A 23,731-nucleotide genomic window follows, 5' to 3' on the forward strand; every position below is an offset into this window, starting at 1 on the left:
CGTAAACGGATGGGCCTTCTGGTCACAGCCGTGGCGTGCTATACCGAAGGCGTTGGGCAACGGTAATTGTTTTTGGCAACCCCAGGTTGTCTGGTTTCACTTGGTTTCTTCTATTCTTCTATTTTTCAAACTGCGTGGGTCTTGTATTTTTGCGCATCCTCATTGGAAGTTCTGGGGCAAATGGCGGCGCAGTGAAGGCATGATACAAATCGTATTTGGTGTTTATGTTGATGCCACCACAAATGACGGTTTTGGGGCAGCAGCCAAAAAAAGAACGTGCGTGGGCAAATGCGGGTGAGCCACGAAGGCACTGGAGTACGCGGAGAAACTGGCCAAGAGGCCACAGTCTTGTAAATGCTACAATATACCTGTTCAAAATTGTAGGCGAGATGGATGCTGATGATGGATGTGGTGGTCAATGTGCTGATACTGTAGTGTCGGTGACTGGCTGGTTGACGCGAAAGATCAGACGCTCACTAACAAGACAGGACTATTCGTATATAGATTGGACAACTCCCGCGTGAGAACGAGTCACTTGTTTACGGCATATCCAAATCAAAAGATTATTGACTGTTCTGACTCTTCCTTGGCGTGTTGTCACCAGTAACCTTGTTCGCGGCGTGACTCTTACATACCTGGTACAAGGCGGATTTTCGTCACTGGAGTTGATAAGCCATTACTAGCGGCAGGAGGATTTTACATGGTGTCTCGCTGAGTCATCAAATCATCTCATCCGCTGATTTGCCCCTCGTTGTCATTTTTGGGGGGCCCCAAATTAGCAAGCTTTGCCCCTCTGGAGACTTGTGGGACTGCCGCTATCAAATTCGTACCTTGCTCTGAGCAGGAAATTCGGAAACCTGTCTCTTCCGTTGCTTTGCCTCGACGCCCTTCTAACTCCATCACACATATATTATACGTACATCCATCTATAACTAACTATAGAGGCATTGGATGGCCACGTTACCACCAAGTCGAACGAACGAACTCCAAGCACACACCTGAGACAACAACTCGCAATCGCAAGCGATGCCGGAAGAGGCCGGATCCTCAACCGGAGGCGGCGGCGGCGGCGGCGGAGGCCAAGCTTCTCGCGGACGAGGCAATCGCAACAGAGGCCGGACTGATCGTGGCGGCCAAAATAGCAGTGGAGGCGGCGGCGGCCGGCGAGGCCGTGGCGGCGGAAATCGTGGCGGCGTCAAGACCGACCTGCCCGCTGAGCCCGCTGCGCAAGATGTCGCCGTCGCTGCCCGTGCTGCTAAGGAAGAAGCGGGTGCCAACGGTTTCGCTGCCCCGGCTCACAAGGCCACACAAAAGGTCGATGATGACGATGAAAACGAGGACGTGTGCTTCATCTGCGCCAATCCCGTCGCGCACCACTCCATTGCTCCCTGTAACCACAAAACCTGCCACATCTGTGGCCTCCGCATGAGGGCGCTCTACAAGACCAAGGACTGTGCCCACTGCCGAGTAAGTGTCATATCTAGATCAGGTTTTTGACCCCGGACTCCCTAACAATCCATTGTCAGACCGAGGCTCCCTACGTCATCTTTACAGACGACGCGGAAAAGAAGTTCGAAGACTACAAACCCGCCGACCTCACCACCGTCGACAACAACATTGGCATTAAGTATACTAATGAGGATATTGTCGGCGATACCGTTCTCCTCCTCCGCTACAACTGCCCCGATGCCTCGTGCGACTTTGCCGGGCTCGGCTGGCCCGATCTACACCGCCACGTCAAGTCGGCGCACCGGAAGCGCATGTGCGACCTATGCACGCGCAACAAGAAGGTCTTCACACACGAGCATGAGCTCTTTAACGACCGCGAGCTCGAGAAGCACATGCGCCGGGGTGATGACAAGCCCGGTGCCGCCGACCAGACCGGTTTCAAGGGCCATCCGCTCTGCGGCTTCTGCGGCGAGCGCTTCTACGACGACGACCGGCTCTACGAGCACTGCCGGATGAAGCACGAGCGCTGCTTCATCTGCGACCGCCGCGACTCCCGCAAACCCCACTACTTTGTCGATTACAACGCGCTCGAGCAGCACTTTAAGAAGGATCACTTCCTCTGCAACGACCGCGAGTGCATGGAGAAGAAGTTTGTCGTCTTCGAGTCTAACATGGACCTGCAGGCGCACAATTTGGCTGAGCACGCCGGTGGCAAGACCGTGGGGCGCGATGCGAGAGTGGTGGACATGGCGGGCTTCGACCTGCGGCAGACGTATCAGGGGGAGCGGCGCGGTGGTGGTGGCGGAAGCGGCGGCGAGGGCCGAGCGAGGGGGCGCGGTCGTGGTCGGGGTAGGGACCCGAACGAGGACTCGGTGCCGCCTGCATACGCACAACCATTGCGCCGAGACGAGATTGCGTTCCAGCGACAAATGGCGATTCACTCGGCTCAATCAGTATCCCAACGCACATTCGGCGGCCAACTCTCCACACCGGCGCCGGCAGCCGCCTCCGCCGGCCGCGGTGGTGGTGGTGCCTCGCCACGCAACGGCAGCTCCACCAACACCCCGCGGACCGGCCCCGCGTCGACGGCTAATCTCAGCGACCCGATGGACATACTCTCACTCAACGACACGGCCAACATGACTCCCGAGGACCGCGCCCGGCTCGTGCGGCACAGCTCTGTCATCGAGCGCGCCGCCAACCTCCTCGGCAACGACGCGACCAAGCTGGCCAGCTTCCGGCGGCACGTGTCCTCCTACCAGCGCGGCGCGCTGACAGCGCCGCAGCTCATCGACGCGCTGCTGACGCTGTTTGGCGATGTCTCGTCCAACGCGCTCGGCACCATGGCGCGCGAAGTGGCGGACTTGTTCGAGGACAAGGCCAAGGCGGACGGCCTACGAGCCGCGTGGCAGGACTGGCGCGCCATCAACGAGGACTACCCGAGCCTACCGGGTCTCAGCGGCATGCAGGGCGAGACGTCCAGCTCGAGCGGCTGGGCGCACGCCGCGTCTGCCAACCCGGCCGCGCCGCGTGGTGCGCCCGCGCAGAAGCACTCGAATCGTGTGCTCAAGCTTAAGAACAGCACGCGACTTGCAGGCCCAGCGCCCGTCACGAACGCGACGCCGCCGGGCTGGACGCCAGCCGCGGCCTCGACATCCCGCGTACCCGCCGCTTCCTCCTTCCCGTCGCTGGCGGCGTCGGCCCCGCCCAAGTCGGGTAGTGGCGGTGCATCATCGGCTGGGCGCCCGTCGTGGGTCCCGGCGTCATCTGCTGCGGCCTCCCTGCGCGCAGGCACCCGTGGCGCCCGTGGCGGTGGCGACGACAACTTCCCTGCGTTACCGGCCGCGCCCAAGCCGACAACGACCATCTTCGGTTACGGCGGTGGGAGGGGTGTGCGCCGTGACTATGGCCACGCCGAGTCCAACTTCCAATGGGGTGGAGGCGGCTCCTCGGCGGACGCGACGCCGGCGGAGGCAGCGGAGGCAGAGGACGGCAAGGGCAAGAAGGGCAAGAAGGGCAAGAAAGTTCTGGTATCATGGGGTTAAGAGCGTCTTTCTTGTCCCACTGTTGATCAAAAGCTTGCATCTGCTTTTGTTTTTTTTTTAGCTTTTTTTTGTTTTTCACTGCAACAGCATACACGGGGAGTTTGTGTTGAAAAAGCACGAGACGAGATGTAAATGTAGACTGCGTGGCGTTTTGATGCAAAGGTGTTGATGATGACGATGAGAAACATAGCGGCATCACTACAAAGAATATGTAAACTTCATTATTGTGCATATACCATACCCTCTCGTTTCTTCGTATGCCATGCTTGCATAGATGAGCGCCATAGGCCTAGGAACGCAGGTACTCGCACACCTTCTTGCCCCAGCGTACGCTGCCCTTGTAGATGCGCATCCCGGGCGCGTTGCCGTCGGCCAGGCCGTCGACGGCATCGGCAAACGCCGGCCCGCCGCCTTCCTCCTTGAGCTGTCGGACGGGGTACATATACGTCTTGAAGGAGAAGAGGATCGCGCGCGTCTCGGGCAGGCGGGTGAGTGTCTGGAGCTCGATGCGGACAAAGGTCTTGTCCGAGGGTTGTCAGTCCGGCGATTTTCTAACAAGAGGGATGACGGGTGGGGACAAAGCAGTACCTGGGAAATGTCGACGTCTTCGTCGGGCATGTACGTGTCTTCGTGCTCGATGATGTGGTTGCCCTTGCAGTTGAAGAGCTGGTCATGCGTCTGGACGGACCACTGTTGCGCAAAAAGCGTGAGCAAGGGCGTAAACGGAGGGAGACCTGAGGATGAAGAAGCAAGGAAACAAACCCACATTCATCCGCTTGACGCTCTTTCCGACCTCGAGCTTGCCGAAGAAGCGCTCCATGCTCTTGGCGATCTTTTCGTACGCCGGCACCGGCCGGTGGATCTCGCTCAGCAGCCGGCCGAGCTTCTCGCTCGGGTCGAAGCCGGACGGGAAGCAGCACACAAACGCCGTCGACTCGTGGCCCTGCGGCGTCTCCCGCAGCAGGAACAGGTCCTCTTCGACCGTCTCGCCGAGCACGCGGAGCGCCGCCTCCGGGTCGTCGGGGCACGTCGTCGGGTGCGTGGCGCCGGTGGCCGCGTTCCGCAGCGAGCCACCGACGAGCTGGAAGACGGTCGGGTAGCGGCGGGGCAGGTAGGAGCCGAGGAGGTAGGAGTAGAGCTCGCGAACGGAGGCGCCGCCGTGGGGGGTGCAGCCGTGGACGGTGGCGGGGTGCGAGGCGAGGAGCCGCCGGCGGAGGGTGACGCGCTCGAGGTAGTCCCGGTCGATGGTGATGAGGTCCTGTGGGGTGTCGGCCTGCAATGCTTTTTTGCGGGGTCAGTGGCGTGGATAATGGAATAGCTTATCGCCCGGGATGTAGAATACCCATGGTGATGTGGTAGGTTGGCTTGAACGGCCTCAGCTGCTTGGGCTCCTCCTTCTCCCAGACCAGGCCGTCCAGCGGCGTAATCTGTGGTGACTGGCCGACATGTTCCTTTTCAGGCCGTGCCGACTCAGGCGTCTCCCGCGCTCGTCTGGTTCGAACCTGTAGATGCTTTTCGTTAGCGGCGGATCGGATGGTCGGCATGACAAGGGTCGGCTGCCGGACTGACGAATGTATAAGACAGCCACAGGAGTGCTGCAGCGGCGCACGCGACCACGAAACTCAGCATGACGACAAAGAAAGCAAAAGACGAGAAGAATATGGCGAGAGTGAAGAAGAAAACTCGATAATGAAGACAAAATATAACCTTTTCTTATCATTCAACTTGCGCGCCCTAAGGCACCCATAAATTGTTGTCCGTCCCACTTGCTCCCCGCGTCCGCGCGCACCGGCGCTTGTTCCGATCACGGGCGCCCACTTAGACCGAGTCACGCGGCGCCCTCCGGACATGGCCAAGCACCTTTGCAAAATGACGTGTTGAGAGGTGTTGGCCTTGGAAAGTATTCTGCTCGAATATGTAGATTCTGGATCAAAGTTGAAGAAAGATTACCAACCAAGGTCTAGCTTTCTAATTACAGTGCATACAGCCAGTGGTGGTCGTCATGGGCGAGCAACAATGTGACGAGCAGCTGCGCCCAAAGGGGAATAGGCACACATACGGCGAATAATGAGGGCAATGTTTAGTTCCAACATGATTCTCATACAAGTATTTGTTAACTGATGCTTAAGCAAACTTCCGAGTCATCGAGCTCTGCCTGCTGCCTGGTGTACAGCATCCTGTCGTCATCAGAGCCAAATCATCACAAGCACATCCGACCTACAAACTCCGAACATGATCTCATGGCAGCTTCTCCTCGAAAATAGTCCTCCACCTACTCCTAGCGCCTCTTCCCTTCATCAAGCAAGGCCGATGACGCCCTCTGTAGGGTATCAATAGCCAAAAACGCGTCCTGCAGGGCCCTGACAGATCTGTCGTTGGCGTCATACAAGAACCGTCCCATCGCGCGCGACCAGGCCACCTCGTCGCGGTGCGCCGTCTCCAGCGCTACTACGCGTGTCTCGATCTCTCGCAGTCGCGACTCGTACAGCTCCCTCTCGGCAGCGTCCAAGTGACCTCCGGTGGCGTCGACCCCCGGCCCGTGGAGCGCTGTCGGAACGCATCCCGTCGTCTCCGCCTCGACGCGCGCGCGCATATCGGCTTGCCAACGGCGTGTCTGCCATGCGATGCGATGCAACTCCGTGCTAAGGTCCCGGCGACGATCCTCCCAGGCCCCGACAGTGGTGGTGACGGTGGAGGAAGCGACGGCGGAGGAGGCGACGGCGGAGGAGGCGACGGCGGAGGAGGCGATAGTGGAGGATGAGTCGTTGGCCGGGATTTTACTGGCGAATTGAGTAAGCTTGGACTGTACGAGAACCGGCGAGAGCTTGGGCAAGTTCTGCTGCTGCAGCGGCGGCGGCGGTGGTGGGATGGGCTCGCGGGCAGGCGGGGAACTGGGCAGCACGGGAGATGTCAAGTCGATCAAATCAAAGGCGCTAGAGCTCTCAGCTGCGTAGTAGTCCTCCAGGACGCCGTCGACGGTCTGGCTTCGCTTGCGCGCTTGGTCCGCCGAAGGGTGCCACGGTAATCCGGCCTGGATGACACTCATAATCGGCGTGAAGCAGCGCGCGTCAAAGGTGGAAACGTTGCTTGTGAGCGCAGACTCCCGCTCGTCGATATCTCCTTCAGACAAGGAGGAGGCCTTTTGCCTCGGCTCTGCCGGCAGTTTGGGGCCAGCCGGAAGCTGGGCCTGGATGACAGGCAGCTTAGACCCGCCGCCGACCCGGTTGGTAGACCTTTTGGGCTTGCGAGTCATCCTCACTTCCTTCATTATTGCACTGGATTTTTGCTCGCATCAGCAGCTGTGAGGAAAGAATTTCAGTCGAAGCAGACTTACACCAATTCTGGGTCGACTTCCCAGAGAGAGGTCACAGCCTTGGCGGGCAGCTCGACACCCGCGAGGCAGGCCGGGAGGCTCGAGTTCATGAGCACGTCGACGTGGTAGTCGCGGACCTTGAACCATGCCGAGCGAGTGGCCTGGATCTCGGTTAGCTCGACTTCCTCCGTGTACCCAATCTCGGGCAGCGGGCGGATCAGCAGCCACTCGTCGACGAGGCGCACAAGCAGGCAGATTCGCTGTTCGCTCGCGCCGAGGGCAGCGTAGCGCGCGTCGGCGTAAAAGTCGGCGATGCCGCGGACGAAGGCCTCATTGCTGTCGAATACGATGCCCCAGTCGCGAGCCACCCACTCCCAGAAAGCACGCGTGGTGCCGGAGCGGCTTGTAGAAGAGCATCATTCGGAAGAGCACCACGAGGTTGGCGTAGGAACGTGCGGCCCGGTTGCCCTTTTGGTATCGCTTGTTGCCGAGCATTTTGGACATGAGGTGTTCCCTCTCGGCCGGGAGCTTGTGCGAGAACCACCATTTCTCGGAGAAGCCGCTGATGTGCGGTAAGGGCATTGAGCCTTCTCCTTTCGGAGGTCCAACCATTGTGACAGTGTGTCCTTATACTTGCACTTGTGCGAGAGAGAGAGAGGGGTGCGAGGTGGGATGGATGATGTTCTCGTCCGCCGCGGGGAGAGATGTATAAGTAAGTACAAAAAGGAAAACATATCAAATAAAGCAAGACGTAAAGTACACCTGTGCAGATGTGCGGAGAGCGCGGCGTTTGCGCCAGCTGCGCCAGCTGGCACGGTTGACACGTCAAGACTACCACAAACGGAAACCATGACTAGGTATGTACCTATGTATGTATGTACATAGGTACCTAACAATTAACAAAAGACCTGTATAGCTGGGGAAGAATTCCCGGTCAGCTTATTGTGTTTTTATGTTTGTTGACGGCCATTTGGTTGCACTCAGTTAACGCGGAGACCAGTGTACTTATCTCTCGAGATATGAGTCCTTTGCTGAGCCTTTATGAACTGGATCAGACCCATTTATTCATCTATCGAAAAGATCATACCAAGAAACCGCTAATCCCATGTACAACAGAGGTAGAACATCATCGCAACACCGCTTCAACCCGTCTTCTGCTGCGCCGCCTGAATACGCTTCGTAATCTCGTCATTCTCCGACAGCGCCGCCACCATACCCTCCGTCCAACTCGTCGGGAGGTACTGCCCGAACCACGTCCTTCGCGCGATCCCCCCCGTCCAGTACCAGTCCGGCGAGCGTCCCAGCCAGCCGCCCAGCCAGCCCTCGCCCTTGCTCGCCTGCGCCACGATGCGCGCCGCGTACACGTCCGTGTCCATCGGGATCGTCTCCTGGCTGAACTGGTGGCGCTTGACGTAGATGTCGTTGACCGGCTCGTATAGCGAGCCCTCCGGTAGCCGCTGCTGGGCGATCTTGGTCGCAATCTGGGACTTGACGGTGCCGGTGACGGCGACCATGACGCGCACGTTGAACGGGCGCAGCTCGAGCCGCAGGCTGCGCGAGTACGAGTTGAGCGCGCCCTTGGTGGCGCTGTAGACGCTGGCGTAGAGGTCGGCGGCGACGGCGGAGATGGAGGAGACTTGGAGGATGAGACCCCGTGCGGGGATCAGCAGCGGGATGAAGGCCTGGCACATGGCCATGACGCCGAACACGTTGGTCTCGAACGTGGCGCGCACGCCGTCCATGTTGATGTCGGTCGCGGGGAGCATGTAAAGGAGGCCGCTGGGGGGTCCAAGATTGTGTCAGTACTGCTGGTCTTGGTAGAGTAAGAGTTGGGAGGGGGGAGATTCGGCGCACGCATTGTTGACGAGAATGTCGAGGGTACCGCCAGTAATCTCGGTGACTTGGGCCTTGCACTTTTCGATGCTCGCGCTCGAGGTGACGTCGAGCGAGACGGCGCTCATGCCCATCGCAGTCAGCTCCTCAAGGACCTCGGCGCGACGGGCGGTGGCGATGACATGGTAGTCTTCCACGGTCAATGGTCTGCAATCAATGAAATTCATGGATACATACTAGCCTCGTGGAATTTCAGAGCAAGAGCATGGCCAATACCACCGGGCGTGCAGCTGCAGCGTGTTAGTCCGCATTGTGTAAGTCGCCGTCAAGGATCCTACCCGGTGATGAGGACGGTTTTGCCAGAAGCCATGGTGTGCAGGTTTGGAAGAATAAGCAATTGCTGGAAGACAAACTTAAAAACTAAGAAATTGCTGGTATATGAATTATTGAATGACGAGAGTGTCGGTATTTATTTCCTCTTGCCTCTGTCAGCTTACAGATGGAATACAAGGCCTAAATAGGAAGTCGTTCTGCTGTGCTTATGCGGGTGTCCATCTCCACTGCACAACCATGGATCTTGTTGATAGATCGCTCGCTTCGAGATGTAAGAGTGGTTTTCACGTTGTTATTAATGAACCGTAGACCGTGAGGTTGACTATTACATTGTGAGGCTCAATGCAGCCAAGCCCCAGGATGTTTCTTTCTCCCTGTCTGCTTGCTCGGTTCTTGAGAAAAGGACTAGTTGAGATCTTTTCACAAAGAATTCACGACAAACAAGAACGGCCGTAAATGAATATCTTTTTCTTGTTTGAAAATATGTTGAGCATTAACAACTATTCGTCATCTACAACCAATGTACTCCTTGCCACCCTGCGAGGCTCTTCCGCCAGCTACCCACCAGATCAAACACGGTGCTATCCGTCACAACACCTTTGAGCAGCTTTCCCTCCTCGCCACCGTACACAAATGCCTTGATGTTCCCCTCAATCACGCCTCCCGACTTGGTGTCCTTCGTTAGCTGCATGATCCAGGTCCTGCATTGCTTGAGCGCCTCATCAGCCGCCACGCCGAGAGCCTTAATCTGCGCGACGACGTCCTTTGGCAAATTGCTCTGTCCCGAACGGTCGCGCTCCTTTTGCTTCTCTTTGTAGCTTACGATCCATTGCGAAGCATTCTTGACAGCGACGGCTGTGTCGCGCAGCAGCACGATGCGATGCAGCGACTGGAACAGCGACATTGTGTTGCCAATGTCGGATTTTGAGGTAAAGGCGGCTAGGTAGCCGCGTTGGCTCTCAAGTGAGGCCGTGATGGCCCCGGTGAGCTGGGCAACGAGTTCGTTCAGCCCCGTAACGCGATCGGCGCACAATGGTACGAGCGAGGCGAGTAGACTGGCAACCTCGAAGTACGGAAGTTCTGACTCGGTACACCTAGACGCGGCTCCCGGGAGAAATTTGGAGAACGAGTTGGCGATTTGGCCGAGGTATTCGATGACGTACTTTTGGTCTGCTACAGAGCCTGCTAATGGCACCTTGTAGAAACTAGGCGGCGTGTAGGACAGCGTCTGCTGCAATGCTTCCGCAAGCAGCGACAGATGGGCTCTAACATTCTGCGAAGGGTTAATATTGTTCAGATAATTCAATAAATAAATAAAAACACATACACTGGGTGCTGGCCCAAGTCTCAGTCGCTGGTAGACGGCGGGAGTGGCACTGTGGTTCCACGAAGGGAAAGAACCGTAGTCAATGATTTCGTTCATGCTTGTACCATCACGAGTTTCGGCTATGAGTTTGTTAGCTTGGTCGCTCCCTGTTTTTCAAAGTCTACTTGCCGAATCTTGAATCACTGAAAAAGTCCGTGTCCGAAAGCCCGAGTAGGCGCTCGGAGCGCACACTCTCTACTAGGCTCAGAGCCCTTGTACAGCTAACCCGCAACTTCTCGACGTACTCTGGCACTGTCAAAACACTGCTATAGCTGCCGTCTGTGAACGCATCTATTAAACGCCGAGGCATGCGCATCTTAAGCGACGTCTCGTAGTGCGTTTTTATGGACGAGACTAGCTGCCAGCCCTCGTTGGTCAGCGGCGACATCATGCCCGGCGCCACGGTGGATAGGCGGTCGTAGAAGAGCGGTGCGAGAGAGTCCATGATGGTGCGCTTGATGGCCAGCGTATCCCAGATGGCGAGGGCCTCGGGGGCCGATGCAAGGCGTAGGTGGAGCTGAACGAGGACAAGGGATATTTGGCTGTGCTTCGGGGACGAGTTGAGCTGCTGCTGCAGAAGGAGAAGCGCTTGCACATGATGTTGCGCCGACTCGGTCGTTGGGAAAGAGGACGGGAGCTGGTCTGCTAGCCCAATGAGACAGAATGCGGCGACAAGGGCAACCTCTGACTGGATGTCCTTGATCAACTGAGATGAGTAAGAAGATGTTGTAGCAATGTACCGATGCAATTTCATGCTGGCAGAATAGACACTCTTGAATCGCGTTTGCCGGGATAAGGGCTCTCCACTCGTTGCAGTGGCAGTGTTGTATGTCTGTGGGCATGTCGCGGCAAAGTATTGCAGCTTGAGAGCCAGGATATGCTTCCTCAGCTCCGGTACATCGTCGCTCTGCTCTGACGATAAAAAGTGGTGGTAGGCAAGGTAGTCAATACCGGCTGCATCAAGCTGCTCTGCAAACAGTCGGACGTCATCGAAGCAGGAGGGGTTGGACGCCTGGTTGTTAATATATTTGACAAGTTCGCGCAGACGCAGGGATGAAGGACTGAAGTCCACCGCATCGGGCCCGTCAGACTCTAACAGCTGGAAGCTGGCAGAGACACGCGCAAGCATGACGTTTCGCTTGTAGATAGGTTTCGAGTCTGCTGCTGTGGAGGATCTGAGAAGCAATTCCTGAACCGTAGCAATTATTCTGCAAGGCGTTAGAAAAAGAAATAAAACGGGCAAGTGACATAACACATACTGCTTGTCCGTATTTCGTATTTCGCCAGCAGCTGTGACGAAAAGCCGCCAGGTGTCCCAGTCACAGGCTTGCAGTGTGAGCTCTCCTCTGTCATCTGGAATGGATAGACAATCTCGGCAAATAATGTAGAGATTTTGCCAGTTTTTCTCACTGTGAAACTTCTTTGCGGTGTACACGAAAGGCTCTTTGTGACCCTGCTTGAGCTGCGCAACGGGGTTAAAGATGGCGCTATCGAGAAGTTTGGCAAAGTCGGCTGCGGTGCCATGGGCGCCCACAACCTCATACAGCAGGCAAATTTCTTCTGCCTTCTGTATACTGCGAGGTGGTGGATGGCTGTCATTCTCTGCCTAGAGCATGGTCAGTAAGTGGCTGTATTTCTTGGATAGCAAGGGCTACTTGCCTGCTCTGTTGCCTGCGCGGCGCGCTCGATTTGTTTCTGCGCCAACATGCCATAGAGTTTCTTCTTTTCAGGGGCCGATTGGGCGGATATCTACTGAAAGTCAATTGGTGGCCTTATGTGTCTTGATAATAGGACATACAGCTAGAAGGTGAGTGATGGCAATGTTCCAGAAAAGAAATGCCCGCACTTGGGGAAACGATTTATCAGCGATGGCAGCAATCTAGCAATGAATAAGATTGAATTCCAGTCGAATGAGCTTGCATTGCTTACTTGCTGCGCGCTGACAAGGTCCCAGTGCAAAAGACAGGACTCGAGACATCTCGTCATTTGGTTCCTGTTCTTGGAGGAGGCCTTGGCAGTACGAACACACAGAGGACCCAGCGTCAGGGGAAAGTCATCCTCCTCTAGCAAATTGCGCGTGGCCCATTCTAGCAGATCAATTCCGTCCGCATCCTTGACCACGGTACCGTCCTTGACGTACGTGTGCAGGGCCGTCACGGCGGCGTACTTGGCCACAGGGTCGTCGAGCTGGCTCTCGGCACAGACTTTGAGCACCTGCGGGTGAGTTAGACGCCATTCCCAGCTTCTTGCCTCGTGAAGCTGAAAGCTCAATGCACTGCATTGGAATCCACGCAGCTGCACGGACTGCTCTCACCTCGTAATACGAATCACTGGTCATCTTGGCGCGCTTCTCGGCGAGCCGTATGACGGTGCTCCAGTTCTGGTCATAAAACGCCGACTGGAGCTGGAGATCGACCCCATTTTTGAGAGATGGCCCCGGGCCCTGCATGAGGTTCTAGATAGGTGCAGCGTGGGCGTCTTGTTTGCGCTGGCTGGATGGTGAAGTCGCGAGGTTTGCGTTTGACTGACTGGCTTCAGTGGCAGGCTGCCTCCACGGTGTGGATTTTCTAGTGGAGTTGAGTTGTGTGCGCCAGTCATGGTTGTATGTATAGTACCTGCATCATCGCTGCCCAACTGCCGACGGCCTTCCTCTGCGAAGAAAAAAACACTTTTTATCAAAAATGATAAAAATGCATCGCGATGTATCAGCACATTGTTTTTCTAAACTCAGAATTCTGCTGAATAAGATTTTGAGCAGACTATAAGTGGAAACGTAGACCTGTTCCGACCTACTGCCAAAAGAGATGACTGAAGCTACCAAGCAAGACTGGCAAGAGAACTTCATCTTTAGTAAGTGATAAGCGAGCAGGCAACAGCCTGGGACCCGACTAAGTTACATATTCTTCATTCGGCTGACTCAAATCTGGTGTACTCAGCCGGAAAGATCAAACGCCCCTGTTGTCCCTGGTCTATACTCACAACTCAGGGTCCTTGTACAAAGAGTGCCACCGAAGTCCCGGCCGTTGCCTGCAGATGAACCTGAAAAACGCAGCAAAGTTGACGTGGCACATGTCAGGCTCGCCACCACTGCTGCCGACGCCGCCACTGGCACCTCGCTCCAGCATACCCGGGATCTTCTCGGCCTCTTTTGGGTTGGAGCTCAGGAACTGGACGTTGTCCCACAGCGAAAACGCGTCCATCGTTAAGATGTGGCGAGAGCCGAGGGCCTGCACGCGTCCCATGCAGACATTCCAGAGGAGTTTCCCGGCCTCTCCCAGCTCCTGCTGCCAAAAGAGTGCCAACGCGAGATTGACGGTGCTGTCTAACGTGGACATGTGACCGCGACCTAGGAGCTCGGTCTTACCTTCAACGGCCTTTCGATGCAGCTTGACGGCCTTGTCTAGCCTCGCCAGCTTTCGATGCACGATGCCCATGTAGTCCAGCAAATCGAGCTCAAATAGCTTGTCCTCATACCCTTCCGCCTTTTCGTATGCGCTCTGTGCTTGCTGAAAGAAGCGCTCCGCTTCGTCGGGCTGGTCCTTGTATAGATGAAGACAGCCAAGATTGTACATCGCGTCGAGTCGACAGGCAACCGCCTCATCCGTGGTACTGCCGGCGGAGCCCAACACTCGCGTGTACGAATCATGAGCCTCGTCAAATCTCGTTTGGCGTCTGCGCAGAGCACCCATAACGTTCATGGTGCTGAGCGTGGCAAGGTCGTCCAACCCGCGTGATGTTTGTTGAAGCTTGAGTGTGCGCTCGAGCAAAGGCTCGGCGGCTTCCAGGTTATCTTGATCCAGAGCAAGGTTTGCCAGTCGAAACATGGCATATTCCAAGTTGTCTGTCGCACTCAACTTATCAATCGTGTCGCATGGGTACTGTGCGGCGTGCAATCGCAGCCGGCCCTGCGTTATCCACCAAAACGGCTCACCCCTACGCGGCACATGCGAGGCGATGCACTGGACGGCTAGCTTTGCCAGAGCATTGTCTCGCTCGGCGTTCAAGACGTTGACAGTCCATGAGTGCACACAACTGTGCATGCTGTAGCCACCAGTCTCAATCGGTTCCGCTATCCATGAGTTGGGCTCAACCAGCCGGAATTGACTGAGCACCCGCATGGCCTGCGTGAAGCAGAGTTCATCACCGAGCTGACGAAACCAGTCTGGACTGTTGGGGATATCCTGTTTTAGCAGCTCAAACCAAACATCGTCCTTGTTGAGGTATGCCCAAAATCGAACTAGGTTTGCCGACAACTTATTACGTTGCTCTATGCTGCTGAAAGTGATGTTCCACGTCGAGTACAACATTCGGTCTTCGTATGAGTTGAGCTCTGGCGACATTTCAAGTAGCTTCAGCCATCGTTCTTCGTACAGGCGTAGATAATTTGCGCATGAAATGGCGGTTTCGCAGAGATATGCACCCGCGGTGGCTAATGCGAGAGGAAGCCCGTCTAAGCGTCTAACGATTGCGGTTGCATCGGGATCTAGACCAAGTTAGGGAGCGATGAATTTGAATTCTCGCCAGAAGCGCGCCATACCTTGACTTATATCGGCTCTTGCTGAAGTACTAGACAATATCTCAAGCGCCTCCTCCTCTTGAGACATCTTGTTCAGGTGTATGTATCGACCGAACTTGATATATGGCGAGCGACTGGTGATAATGACACAGCCTTGCTGGGCCTCGGGCAGATATTTGGCTAGATCCACGTCTGAGCTACTTGCACAAGTATTTCCAGGCTGCCGGGGTGTATCAAAGTTGTCAAATATCATAAGCCAGCGCGTGTTCTGCGGCTCGCTGAGCCACTTTAAAATGTCTTCAATTGCATTTTCAATGGTTTGGCCTTTGCCTTCTCTGTTTCGCGAAGGTGGGCGCTTAGCTTGTAAGCGCCTCGCCATTCGCATAAAGCTCTGCTTGAGCATGGCTTCGTCGTGAGCATTGAACCAATGAATTGCGGAATAGCTGTCTCTGTATTGCTTCGCGTATGCTATAGCAAGCTGTGTTTTTCCCATGCCACCCAGACCGTGGATTATGGCAGTTTGACGGCCTAGATTCTGCCGGAAGCAACTGTGAATCTGGGTGAGCTCGAAGCGGCGTCCTACAAAATGGTCCACCTCAGCAGAGTCTATATCAAACGCCAAGGAATAGTCTTCGTGGTCAGGACCTAGCGCGAGGTTAGCTTGCATTTGCGTCAAGACCAATGGCGGATGATGATGAAGTGTGCTTGCCCTTGAGAGATTCAGATACGGCCCTCCGAAGCCGCTGCCGAGCACTATGCTCGCCTTCGCCATATATCATGGGTATATACACGTCAAAAATTCCCAAAAGGCAGTATGACTTGTCTTCCGGGCGTTTGGTGTGCCGATGCTCCGCCCATGCCAGCCGCTCTTGGACGGTGAAATCGGTCGGGTCTTGGCTTCTGAGCGCAGGCGCGGGGATACCGGTTATTTTGACAATGTCCGACTCCAAATCTAACTTGCTGCCCAAATGGAGGCCTTCCTCAGTGTAAAAGTCGACATTTTCAGGTGCGATAAGCTCCTGCAAGGTCCATCCTCTGGTAAACCATCTACTCAAAGGGAGCGAGTCTGTCCAGCTTTCATGCGGCACGTCCGACAGATAGACAAAACACTGTTTTGCATCTTTGTACCACGAAAACATGGAGTTTATGGCTTCCTGTAACTCTGCACTGCTTGACTTGTCGATACAGCAGGTATCAACCCAGAAATAGTCAATGCCGCATCGCTTCGCCTGTTCTGCGCAGAAGAGAATCTTACTGTAGCCTTTTTTTGCTAGTGTCGCTTCTTTCTTGTCTTCAATAGACAGGTTTTGAATGTCGTCAAATGTGACTTCTTCCTCGTCACCGCCCCACGTGTGTGAAAGTATTGCATATTTATCGTGTCCATATTGGAGGTTCTTAGTGAGGGTGACGCTGCCGTCGTCGTCAAGATGCAGGAGACGCATTTGTTGCAATTCAGACTCTTGTGTTTGCCGATTTGTAGTGGTAGCGGTTGCTTTTCAGAAACTTCCTGCAGATAAATGATTCCGGCCTGGTTGTACTCGGTACCATCTTAATGGCGCTTTTCTGCTCTCAAGGCTGTGCTGACGCCCCCCTCCTCCGATGCGCAGGAACACGTGCATCGGGGCGGGTATCCTTCACTAGTCTCATTATTTGCGAGCCTAGATGAGCGAGACATGCGTCTCTCCCATCACCAAACTCGGACAATAACGGCGAGCTGATAGATGCCTTGATCCTGGCTAAGCCGAATACCACGCGGATCGTCGGCCAGACACACAACAAGGCTGCACCCTGGTAGGGATAGTTGCCAACGAAACCTACCACGAGTAGTTAGAGCTGACAATCATGCCACCGCGATATGGTAACATGCGTTACCAAAGCCACTACGGTTACGTGGCATTGTTGCATTGGTCTTGGGGGTTTGCCTTGGTAGGCGAGCTGCCTTTGCGGACCGCCACTCGAGGCCAGCGGCCCTCGGCAGGCAAATTCTGCCATAATGTGACGCCCACTGATAACGGACCATAAATCGCGATGCATCCGTATCAAGGTTTGAAATGCCATTCATCGCACGTTAGCAAATGTAGGGTTGGTCTGCCATGCCTGTGGTTCTCTCTGAGTCGAAGCAAGGCCTAGGCCCGCTAGGTAGGATAGCCATAGTATGGTGGATGAATAGTCGATTGCGAATTGGAACAGAATGCTGAATGTGAATTTTCCATGCCTGGGCCACCCGGTAACTTGCTGCGACTAGCCCTGCTGCTTGCTGCTGCTGGTCATCTGGGCGCGCTTGTTCGGTAAAAGTACATGCCTTGATGTGGTCGCAACAGTAGCTGCGTGTCAACCAACATCAAGGACAACTATTATACATGTCGAAGGTATGCGACTTCGAGGCTCGTCCACAAGAGGCTCTGTTCTCTTCACAGGCCTGCGCTCGGTCGTCTGCATTGCTCGTCCGATCGTGGTGCCTCGTCACCAGAAGCTTCCCGACTCCTTCTTTCGCTTTTCCGTCTATAAGAAAGAGCTTGTCAGCTCCCGTGAATCTCCATACTCAATGTGCTCATCCAGGGCTTACCCAAGCTTGCTTGCAATCGCGATAGGCCCTAAAATCCCCATCAGCACACTCGATCCTCGACTGCCCACAGCTCTCCCTATATCCGGGGCTCAATCATACTGGAAATAATCTGCACACATGGACTTGTCGCCATTGTTTCTGTACAGGCACTTGTAGCTTCGTTGGGCCGCCTCCTGGCACGGGTCGTAAAACTCGCTCTTGGATTTCCTAGCGACCCAATATTAGCTTGTCTTGCGGCAAGGTCTTCGATGGGATCTCAATCATGTCGCATACGTCTCAAATTTTTGCTTGGCATCGCTGGTCCAAGGGCTCTTCTGGGAGCCTTCCTCTGGTTTTGACGACATGGTCGGTGACTGTGAAATGATGGATGGGAAACGTTCGCGATGCACCCAAGCTGCTTTGGAAGCTAGAAAAACGTCACTCGCAAGATCTGCCCCACATCCGTCAGAAAGAGAATATGTACACGCTACAAATCTATTTGCTAATAATGCAGGCTTTTTAAAATCATTCATGCTGTTTATTGGTCGTTCTTGGGTGACCAGAATCCGTCATTTTCCCATCTCGATGCGACGCTCGCCTTTTCCGCTGCCAACAGCCCGTCGCGAGCTTTGGCAATACAAGCTGCCACTTCCACGCTACAACAGAGCTCGGCATCCAGTTCCTTGAGGTTAGGTTCACCCAGGACCGCCATGGCCGCGAGACCTAGATACGAGTGGTAAATATCAGGTGGTGCACCCGTCGTCTTTCCGAAACCTCCAATACGGTGCTGCGTGATGCTTGTTAAGTAACTGCAGGCCGCCTCTTGGTGCAGCATCGACTCTTGACCAAGGAGCTTCCAAAGGTGTTAGGAAAAGCGAAGCACGACTTGATGAAGGTTTGCTTACCGATAAAGCACCTCCGGCCCACCAAAAGTAGCAGGTGTCTGCCTTCTTGTTCCAGCGGCCGTTGCAGCCAACCAAGGCAGGCGGCTGGTCCAGCTGGAGCTGCGCAAGCTCCTTTTCGACGTAGTTTTCCTCGTCTTCGTCCTGGTCCATTTCATCCTCCGCGTGGTATACAAATTGCCGATGCGCCAGAAACTTGAGAAGCTGTGCAGTATCCGGTATGTGCTTGTCTGCTGCTTCAGTTCTCTGGCCCGCCTTGGAGGGTCGCGATAGCAGGCCCAGCGCGGCCAGTGCGCAGAATGTATAGCCTCCTGTTCAGAGTTAGTACTGAGGTAGGCACCAATCGAATGGAATCGTTACCGTGTGATTCATGATGCGAGGTCGTTTCACCCATACCCCCGTCATGCGTTTGGGTCTTGGAGATGAACTCGACCAGTCTTTCCAGGTCTAGATCTTCCACCCAACACTCGTCTCCCTTTTCCAGATCACCTCTCAGCATCCAGCGAATCCCCGTTGCCATATAGCTGTTCCGGACATCATGCCCGCCCACCGGCTGACCATCCCAGAGCATCTGCGCCACGGCTCCATCCTCTTCCCTCTGCAGCCGCTTCAGCCAAAGCAGGAGCCGTTTTCTCCTGACGCCTGCAAACGCGTTACTCTCATCTTGTTCAGATCCCGTGCCAACGGCTGTCAGCGCGAGGAGCACGAGGGCAAAGAAGGTGGCGGCGAGGTTGGCGTCGCCGGTCGAGTCACCCGACGGGGCGTGTGTCGCGCTGCCGCAGAAGCCTCCGTCGTGGTGCTGCAGGCTGAGTACCCACGCCCTGATTGCTGCGCGTTCCTGCGACGTGAGCGGCGACCGCAGCAGGTCCAGTGACGAGACGATAAAGCACGCGAGCGTGAGGCGGATCGAGTCGTTGCTGGTGTATGGGGCGGGCAGAAAGCTACCGTGACAGCGTTTCCAGTACTTTATGTGCCTCTCTACATCGAGCACGGGATTTTCAGTAGCCGCCATGATGCGACGCGCCGAATATTAGGGATGCCGAGTGTTGGATGTTGTGGTTGGAACATCACATTGCTGTGAGAAGCCTCAGCTGCCCCACCTCCAGGGTAGCGAGCGTGGCGCTGTCCCAAATAACTCGGATGTTGGGCGCGGGCTTGACAATGAATGAAAATGCAAAAGAGAAAAGCTCCACGTGCAAGATATATCACCGATAGATGTTTGTTAAAAAACTTTGAAACAGGTGCGCCGTCTGCCAACCTTAGGAAGTGCATTGTAAGGTTGCGCAAGGGGCGGGTCTCTCTGGGGGAATTCATACACAGGAGAGAAGTAGTAGAATGGAGTTGGACAGAAGACAAGCCCCCAGCAACTCTTCTATCATACCAATTACAACAGTCAGGGGGTTATATTCTTCACCCTTCTTTCTTTCGATGTTGGTTTTAATTTGGCCAGATTGCTACTGGTGACTTGCACTACGATGCTAGACCTTGTTGAAAGCAGTGCCAGTTAACATAACATATCATGTAGATAAATTGCCTATAGTGTATTAATAGGAGGAGACGGTAAATAATGGCTTTTTTTCTTTATAAAAAAATTGTGAAACGAAAACAGCTCATAAATTATTTCATTCTGTCCAAGCTTCAAAGTCGGCTCGTCCCCAGCCATTTTCAAGGCAACAACTTCTGACCAATCAGATTGCTGGCCGCGCCCCACATTGAATACCCACCAGCAATAAGAAGCCAAAAAATTTGATGTTCCTTTTCCTTTTCTCTTTTCTTCTTCATGAACAACGCAAATAACAACGTCTATGCTCCCCTGCTATATGCCTGATGCGAGGTGGCAACTCCGTTGCTGCCCAAGAGTACTGGGATCGTGAGGAACACAAGACGGAGAACAAAGCGAGCAATCTTGGGTGCGGTGCTTCCCGGCTTCTGGCCACATGGGGAGGACCGCAATGATTGAGCGTACATGCTTAGACCTTTTCGCCCTGCCTGCGACATGTATAGAGATCTGGACTTGGACAGTCGACAGCAGCGCCGACCCCCGCTGGACGTGCTTCCCGGAAAACTCTCGAGACGATCGCCACAGCTTGGGATAGCCGCCGAACCCAAAGAGACCTGGAATCCCGAAAGGCAATGTCTATTTCTGTACGCTAATGTATCGTCCGAACATTTAGCTAAACAGTACGAACGTAGACTCCCCTGTATAACGTCGCACCATCTTGAGAGAAGACAGTGACGCCCATCTAGCCATATTCCGCACGTACACATCGCCATCATTACAATCACACCTATCAGACAAGATCATCGAAGCATAATCATACTGCACTTGTTCTTCTGCATTACGTCGTCACCAAAAGTAGCCGACCGCCGTCGCTACCGAACCCTGGCATGAACCTCATTACAAAAGTAAAAGAACGGGCATGTCTCTGTGGTCCATGACCCGCCATCGTAGGTAAAAATACACAAAAGGTGTCAACAAGACATCGAAGAGAAGGGCGACCATCCAGGGTCATTTTCAAAGCTGCCAAATTGTCGAAAAGCATGACGGGCTTCCTTGAGAGATGCGCCGGTCACAGATCAGAGAATCTAGCCGAGAGTCAGTTACCGACACGACAACGATGAGCAGCGCCAGACTGTTGGTGAGAGGCAGGCTATAACGTACCAAGTTAAAAAGCCTCAACGATGGCACGGGCGACCAAGTGAAGCTCGTCCAGGCTTCTCTTGGCGTTGGCGCACCCCTCATCGCCGTCGGCGCAAGCCTCCTCGTCCTCGTCGCCGCGGGCGGCGAGAATGGACTCGGCAGCGCGCTTGGCCTTCCAGCAGGGCTGCGCGGGGCGGAAGCACCAGCGCTTGGCGAGCTCGTCCTGCTCGGCGACGGCGCGCTTCCAGCACGGCTGCGCGGGGCGGAAGCACCAGCGCTTCTCGTTGTCGACGTCGCGCTCCTCGGCGTCGCGCTTGGCGTTGCCGTTCTCGGCGATGAAGGCCCGGGGGTCGACGGCGCCACGGGCGGCGAGCTCGACCAGGTGATCGTAGGCCCTCTCGCCGAGGACGCCAATGTCCGCGGCGTCGCGGGCGACGTGGGCGCTGTTGTCAAAGGCCTCGACGGAGCGCTTGAGCTTCCAGCAGGGCTGGGCGGGGCGGAAGCACGACGGCTGGGGGGTGGCGAGGGCGGTCGCAGCAAAGGCGGCGAGGGCAGCGAGCTCGAACTTCATGATGGCTGAGGAAGGGGTTGGTTGTTGGTTGCTGCTGTGGTGAGAGTTGGGGAGGGCGTGTGGCAGTGCTTTGTCCGGCAAAGACGTATAAGGTCAAAGTTGGAGAAAGAAGCTGGAGATTGAGAACATAAGAGTGGAGAGGCAAAGCAGAGAGCTGTGCCTGGGGAACAGAAGTGAAATGAGAGGAGTTTTCTGGGGATGTTTATACTCCAGTGAGCTGCGGCTCAAACCTCTTCAACGGCGCTCCGCACTCCACAACGGTTCTTCTTTGTCGTCATCTGTACCTACGAGATCGAGAAGAGGAAACAAGGCCTGGAACAGAGCTATGGCTTGAACGAGAGGAGGATGAATTAAGACTGAATAGATGGTCGTTGCCGTCCGACCTGTCTCCTCGTGGCTTGCGGCTAGATTAAGGTGGCAGCCGCACTGAGGGAGCCGGATGGAGTCCATTTCTTTATTCAGGGCGAGTGGAAATGAATAATGACACAGAAAAGAAATGGTGTTTTGTTAGCTTCCCGACGGCGCCTTATTTTCCTTTTAGTCAACATTGCCAAGCCGAAGAATGTTGGTTGTTGCGTGGGGTCAAACAATTCTATTGATACCCCGATTAGGAAATTGGACCCCTGCCACTCCGTTGACGCCCACGCACGACCCTCAGCCAATCAACGACTGGCCCGAGACATTCGATCAAAACCTGCGACAGACTCAATCAATAAATTTAGAGACTGGCTTTTGGTTCTATCTAGTCTCCTCTTTGCTGATCTCGTCGCGCCACACCGACTCTGCGTTGTCCGACGCTTTGGGTTAAACTCTGGCTGACACGCCCAATGATGGTTGTCAACACCGCGAGGCCATTCGTTCGAGAAGAAAAACGGTTTCGTCAGAGTAGATACGTCAAGGGAGGCTCATGAGGTTGATGGGACCAGTTTGCTGTATGTCTCAGCCTATGTTGTCGTACATACGGCAAGAAGCCGCGCGCTATGAATAGATGGGCCGCCAGGAACTCTGCGTGGCGGCCCGACAGCATGTTTTTTGTCCGTGTTTTAGGGATACCGAGCATGTTACAGGTTCTCTGAGCTGTAATCAAGCGTGTGAGACCAGTCGTGCGTGCTTAGATGTCGTCTAACTGTGGCATCTTTCCTCGAGCGTTTAGTTGTGCAGCTCTGGCGCTTTTGTGAAGCCATCTCCGTCGTTCCAAATGCGATCTACCCGAGCCCTTCAAAGGTTTCACAGTCTCAAGAATGTCCATTTCATACATCAGCCGCCGCAGATCCCTTTGTCTGGGCTTCTTTCCATGTCGGCGACGATGCTGGGTCTCGGCTTGCATGCATGCATCATGTGTCACCGGGGTCTCCATGCAAGCCATATCCCTTCAACTCCCTGGTCCATGTGGCAAGACCAAAACGGTTAGGATGTTGATCATGGGCTGAGCCTCGCTGCTCAGCTCCGATGTTGACGCCCGCCCTGTTGATTCTGATGAGAACCCCATGTCTCATCCGTTGGCGCACAGCCTTTCCACGAGTCCGGCCCCTCAATACTCGGAACTGACAGTTGCAAATGAAGAGAAGTATCTGTCAAGTTCCCACCACCGTAAAGCCGCTGTCTCTGGTGCGATGGGTGGAAAAGAGATGGCGTCGTGGTGACCTGGGGAGGACTAGGTATAGTGTCAAATGCCGGTGTCAGATACCAATCGCGTCAGCGCCGATGAGGATGTCAATAAGCCCCACGGCAGTTCTCACGCCATTTTTCCAGCCACCTAAATTGATCATTGCTGTTGTAACAATACGTCGACATGAGCGAAAAGTGTGAAAGTGAGGTATCGGCTGCTGACTTGAACCTTACTGGTAGGTCTTACACAGATCATGTCACTCACGTAGCATTTTGAAGAACCTTAGAAGGAACATTCGGTTTCCCAATAGTCTTTTACGAAAAAAGGCATAAACCCAACAATTAAAAAGTTATTAATAGAAGATTTAACAAAGCAAGCAAGATCAAGAACGAGTAGGTCAGCAACGATACCGGAGAGTACGAGAATAAGTTCCAGCAATCTACACTCCGACAACGGCGCAGGCTTCCAGTATTTAGTACCTTTGTTCGCCTGCACATGATCCTTTTTCCGGACCTGTCACTGGAGTTGGTCACGTCGACCGTGAACCACCACTCGAGTCACGGTGTCAAGGGAATGGGCGGACACCCAGAGAGCATGAAGAATTCCGG

At 54.8% G+C, this 23,731-nt stretch overlaps 8 protein-coding genes across 8 annotated transcripts; 1 reads left to right on the plus strand and 7 right to left on the minus strand.

Moving 5' to 3' along the window:
• Positions 1-1,026: 1,026 nt before the first annotated feature.
• ISF_05915 (Zinc finger, RING/FYVE/PHD-type) lies at positions 1,027-3,494 on the plus strand (the record flags this gene model as incomplete). The annotated part of the gene is made up of 2 exons (XM_018849520.1): positions 1,027-1,467; positions 1,527-3,494. 2 exons carry the CDS (start codon positions 1,027-1,029, stop codon positions 3,492-3,494), a joined length of 2,409 nt encoding a protein of 802 aa, XP_018703547.1.
• A 289-nt stretch (positions 3,495-3,783) lies between these two features.
• On the minus strand, positions 3,784-5,038 carry ISF_05916 (hypothetical protein; the record flags this gene model as incomplete). The annotated part of the gene is made up of 4 exons (XM_018849521.1): positions 3,784-4,014; positions 4,083-4,184; positions 4,261-4,775; positions 4,837-5,038. The coding sequence occupies 4 exons, from the start codon at positions 5,036-5,038 to the stop codon at positions 3,784-3,786; spliced, it is 1,050 nt and encodes a 349-aa protein (XP_018703548.1).
• Positions 5,039-5,772: 734 nt separating this feature from the next.
• ISF_05917 (hypothetical protein) lies at positions 5,773-7,419 on the minus strand (the record flags this gene model as incomplete). The annotated part of the gene is made up of 3 exons (XM_018849522.1): positions 5,773-6,769; positions 6,829-7,143; positions 7,193-7,419. The coding sequence occupies 3 exons, from the start codon at positions 7,417-7,419 to the stop codon at positions 5,773-5,775; spliced, it is 1,539 nt and encodes a 512-aa protein (XP_018703549.1).
• A 530-nt stretch (positions 7,420-7,949) lies between these two features.
• ISF_05918 (NAD(P)-binding domain protein) lies at positions 7,950-9,010 on the minus strand (the record flags this gene model as incomplete). Its single annotated transcript, XM_018849523.1, has 4 exons — positions 7,950-8,586; positions 8,662-8,830; positions 8,878-8,930; positions 8,979-9,010. The coding sequence occupies 4 exons, from the start codon at positions 9,008-9,010 to the stop codon at positions 7,950-7,952; spliced, it is 891 nt and encodes a 296-aa protein (XP_018703550.1).
• Positions 9,011-9,484: 474 nt separating this feature from the next.
• On the minus strand, positions 9,485-12,788 carry ISF_05919 (N-acetyltransferase B complex, non-catalytic subunit; the record flags this gene model as incomplete). Its single annotated transcript, XM_018849524.1, has 7 exons — positions 9,485-10,246; positions 10,301-10,419; positions 10,484-11,547; positions 11,599-11,945; positions 12,138-12,218; positions 12,269-12,553; positions 12,654-12,788. The coding sequence occupies 7 exons, from the start codon at positions 12,786-12,788 to the stop codon at positions 9,485-9,487; spliced, it is 2,793 nt and encodes a 930-aa protein (XP_018703551.1).
• A 526-nt stretch (positions 12,789-13,314) lies between these two features.
• ISF_05920 (kinesin light chain 1) lies at positions 13,315-14,679 on the minus strand (the record flags this gene model as incomplete). The annotated part of the gene is made up of 1 exon (XM_018849525.1): positions 13,315-14,679. The coding sequence occupies one exon, from the start codon at positions 14,677-14,679 to the stop codon at positions 13,315-13,317; it is 1,365 nt and encodes a 454-aa protein (XP_018703552.1).
• Positions 14,680-17,938: 3,259 nt separating this feature from the next.
• ISF_05921 (Terpenoid cylases/protein prenyltransferase alpha-alpha toroid) lies at positions 17,939-19,314 on the minus strand (the record flags this gene model as incomplete). Its single annotated transcript, XM_018849526.1, has 3 exons — positions 17,939-18,253; positions 18,306-18,613; positions 18,699-19,314. The coding sequence occupies 3 exons, from the start codon at positions 19,312-19,314 to the stop codon at positions 17,939-17,941; spliced, it is 1,239 nt and encodes a 412-aa protein (XP_018703553.1).
• Positions 19,315-20,968: 1,654 nt separating this feature from the next.
• On the minus strand, positions 20,969-21,514 carry ISF_05922 (clock-controlled pheromone ccg-4 precursor; the record flags this gene model as incomplete). The annotated part of the gene is made up of 1 exon (XM_018849527.1): positions 20,969-21,514. One exon carries the CDS (start codon positions 21,512-21,514, stop codon positions 20,969-20,971), a length of 546 nt encoding a protein of 181 aa, XP_018703554.1.
• Positions 21,515-23,731: the final 2,217 nt, after the last annotated feature.

This window comes from Cordyceps fumosorosea (genome assembly GCF_001636725.1).
Source record: "Cordyceps fumosorosea ARSEF 2679 chromosome Unknown scaffold_14, whole genome shotgun sequence".
In the NCBI taxonomy this organism is placed as follows: domain Eukaryota; kingdom Fungi; phylum Ascomycota; class Sordariomycetes; order Hypocreales; family Cordycipitaceae; genus Cordyceps; species Cordyceps fumosorosea.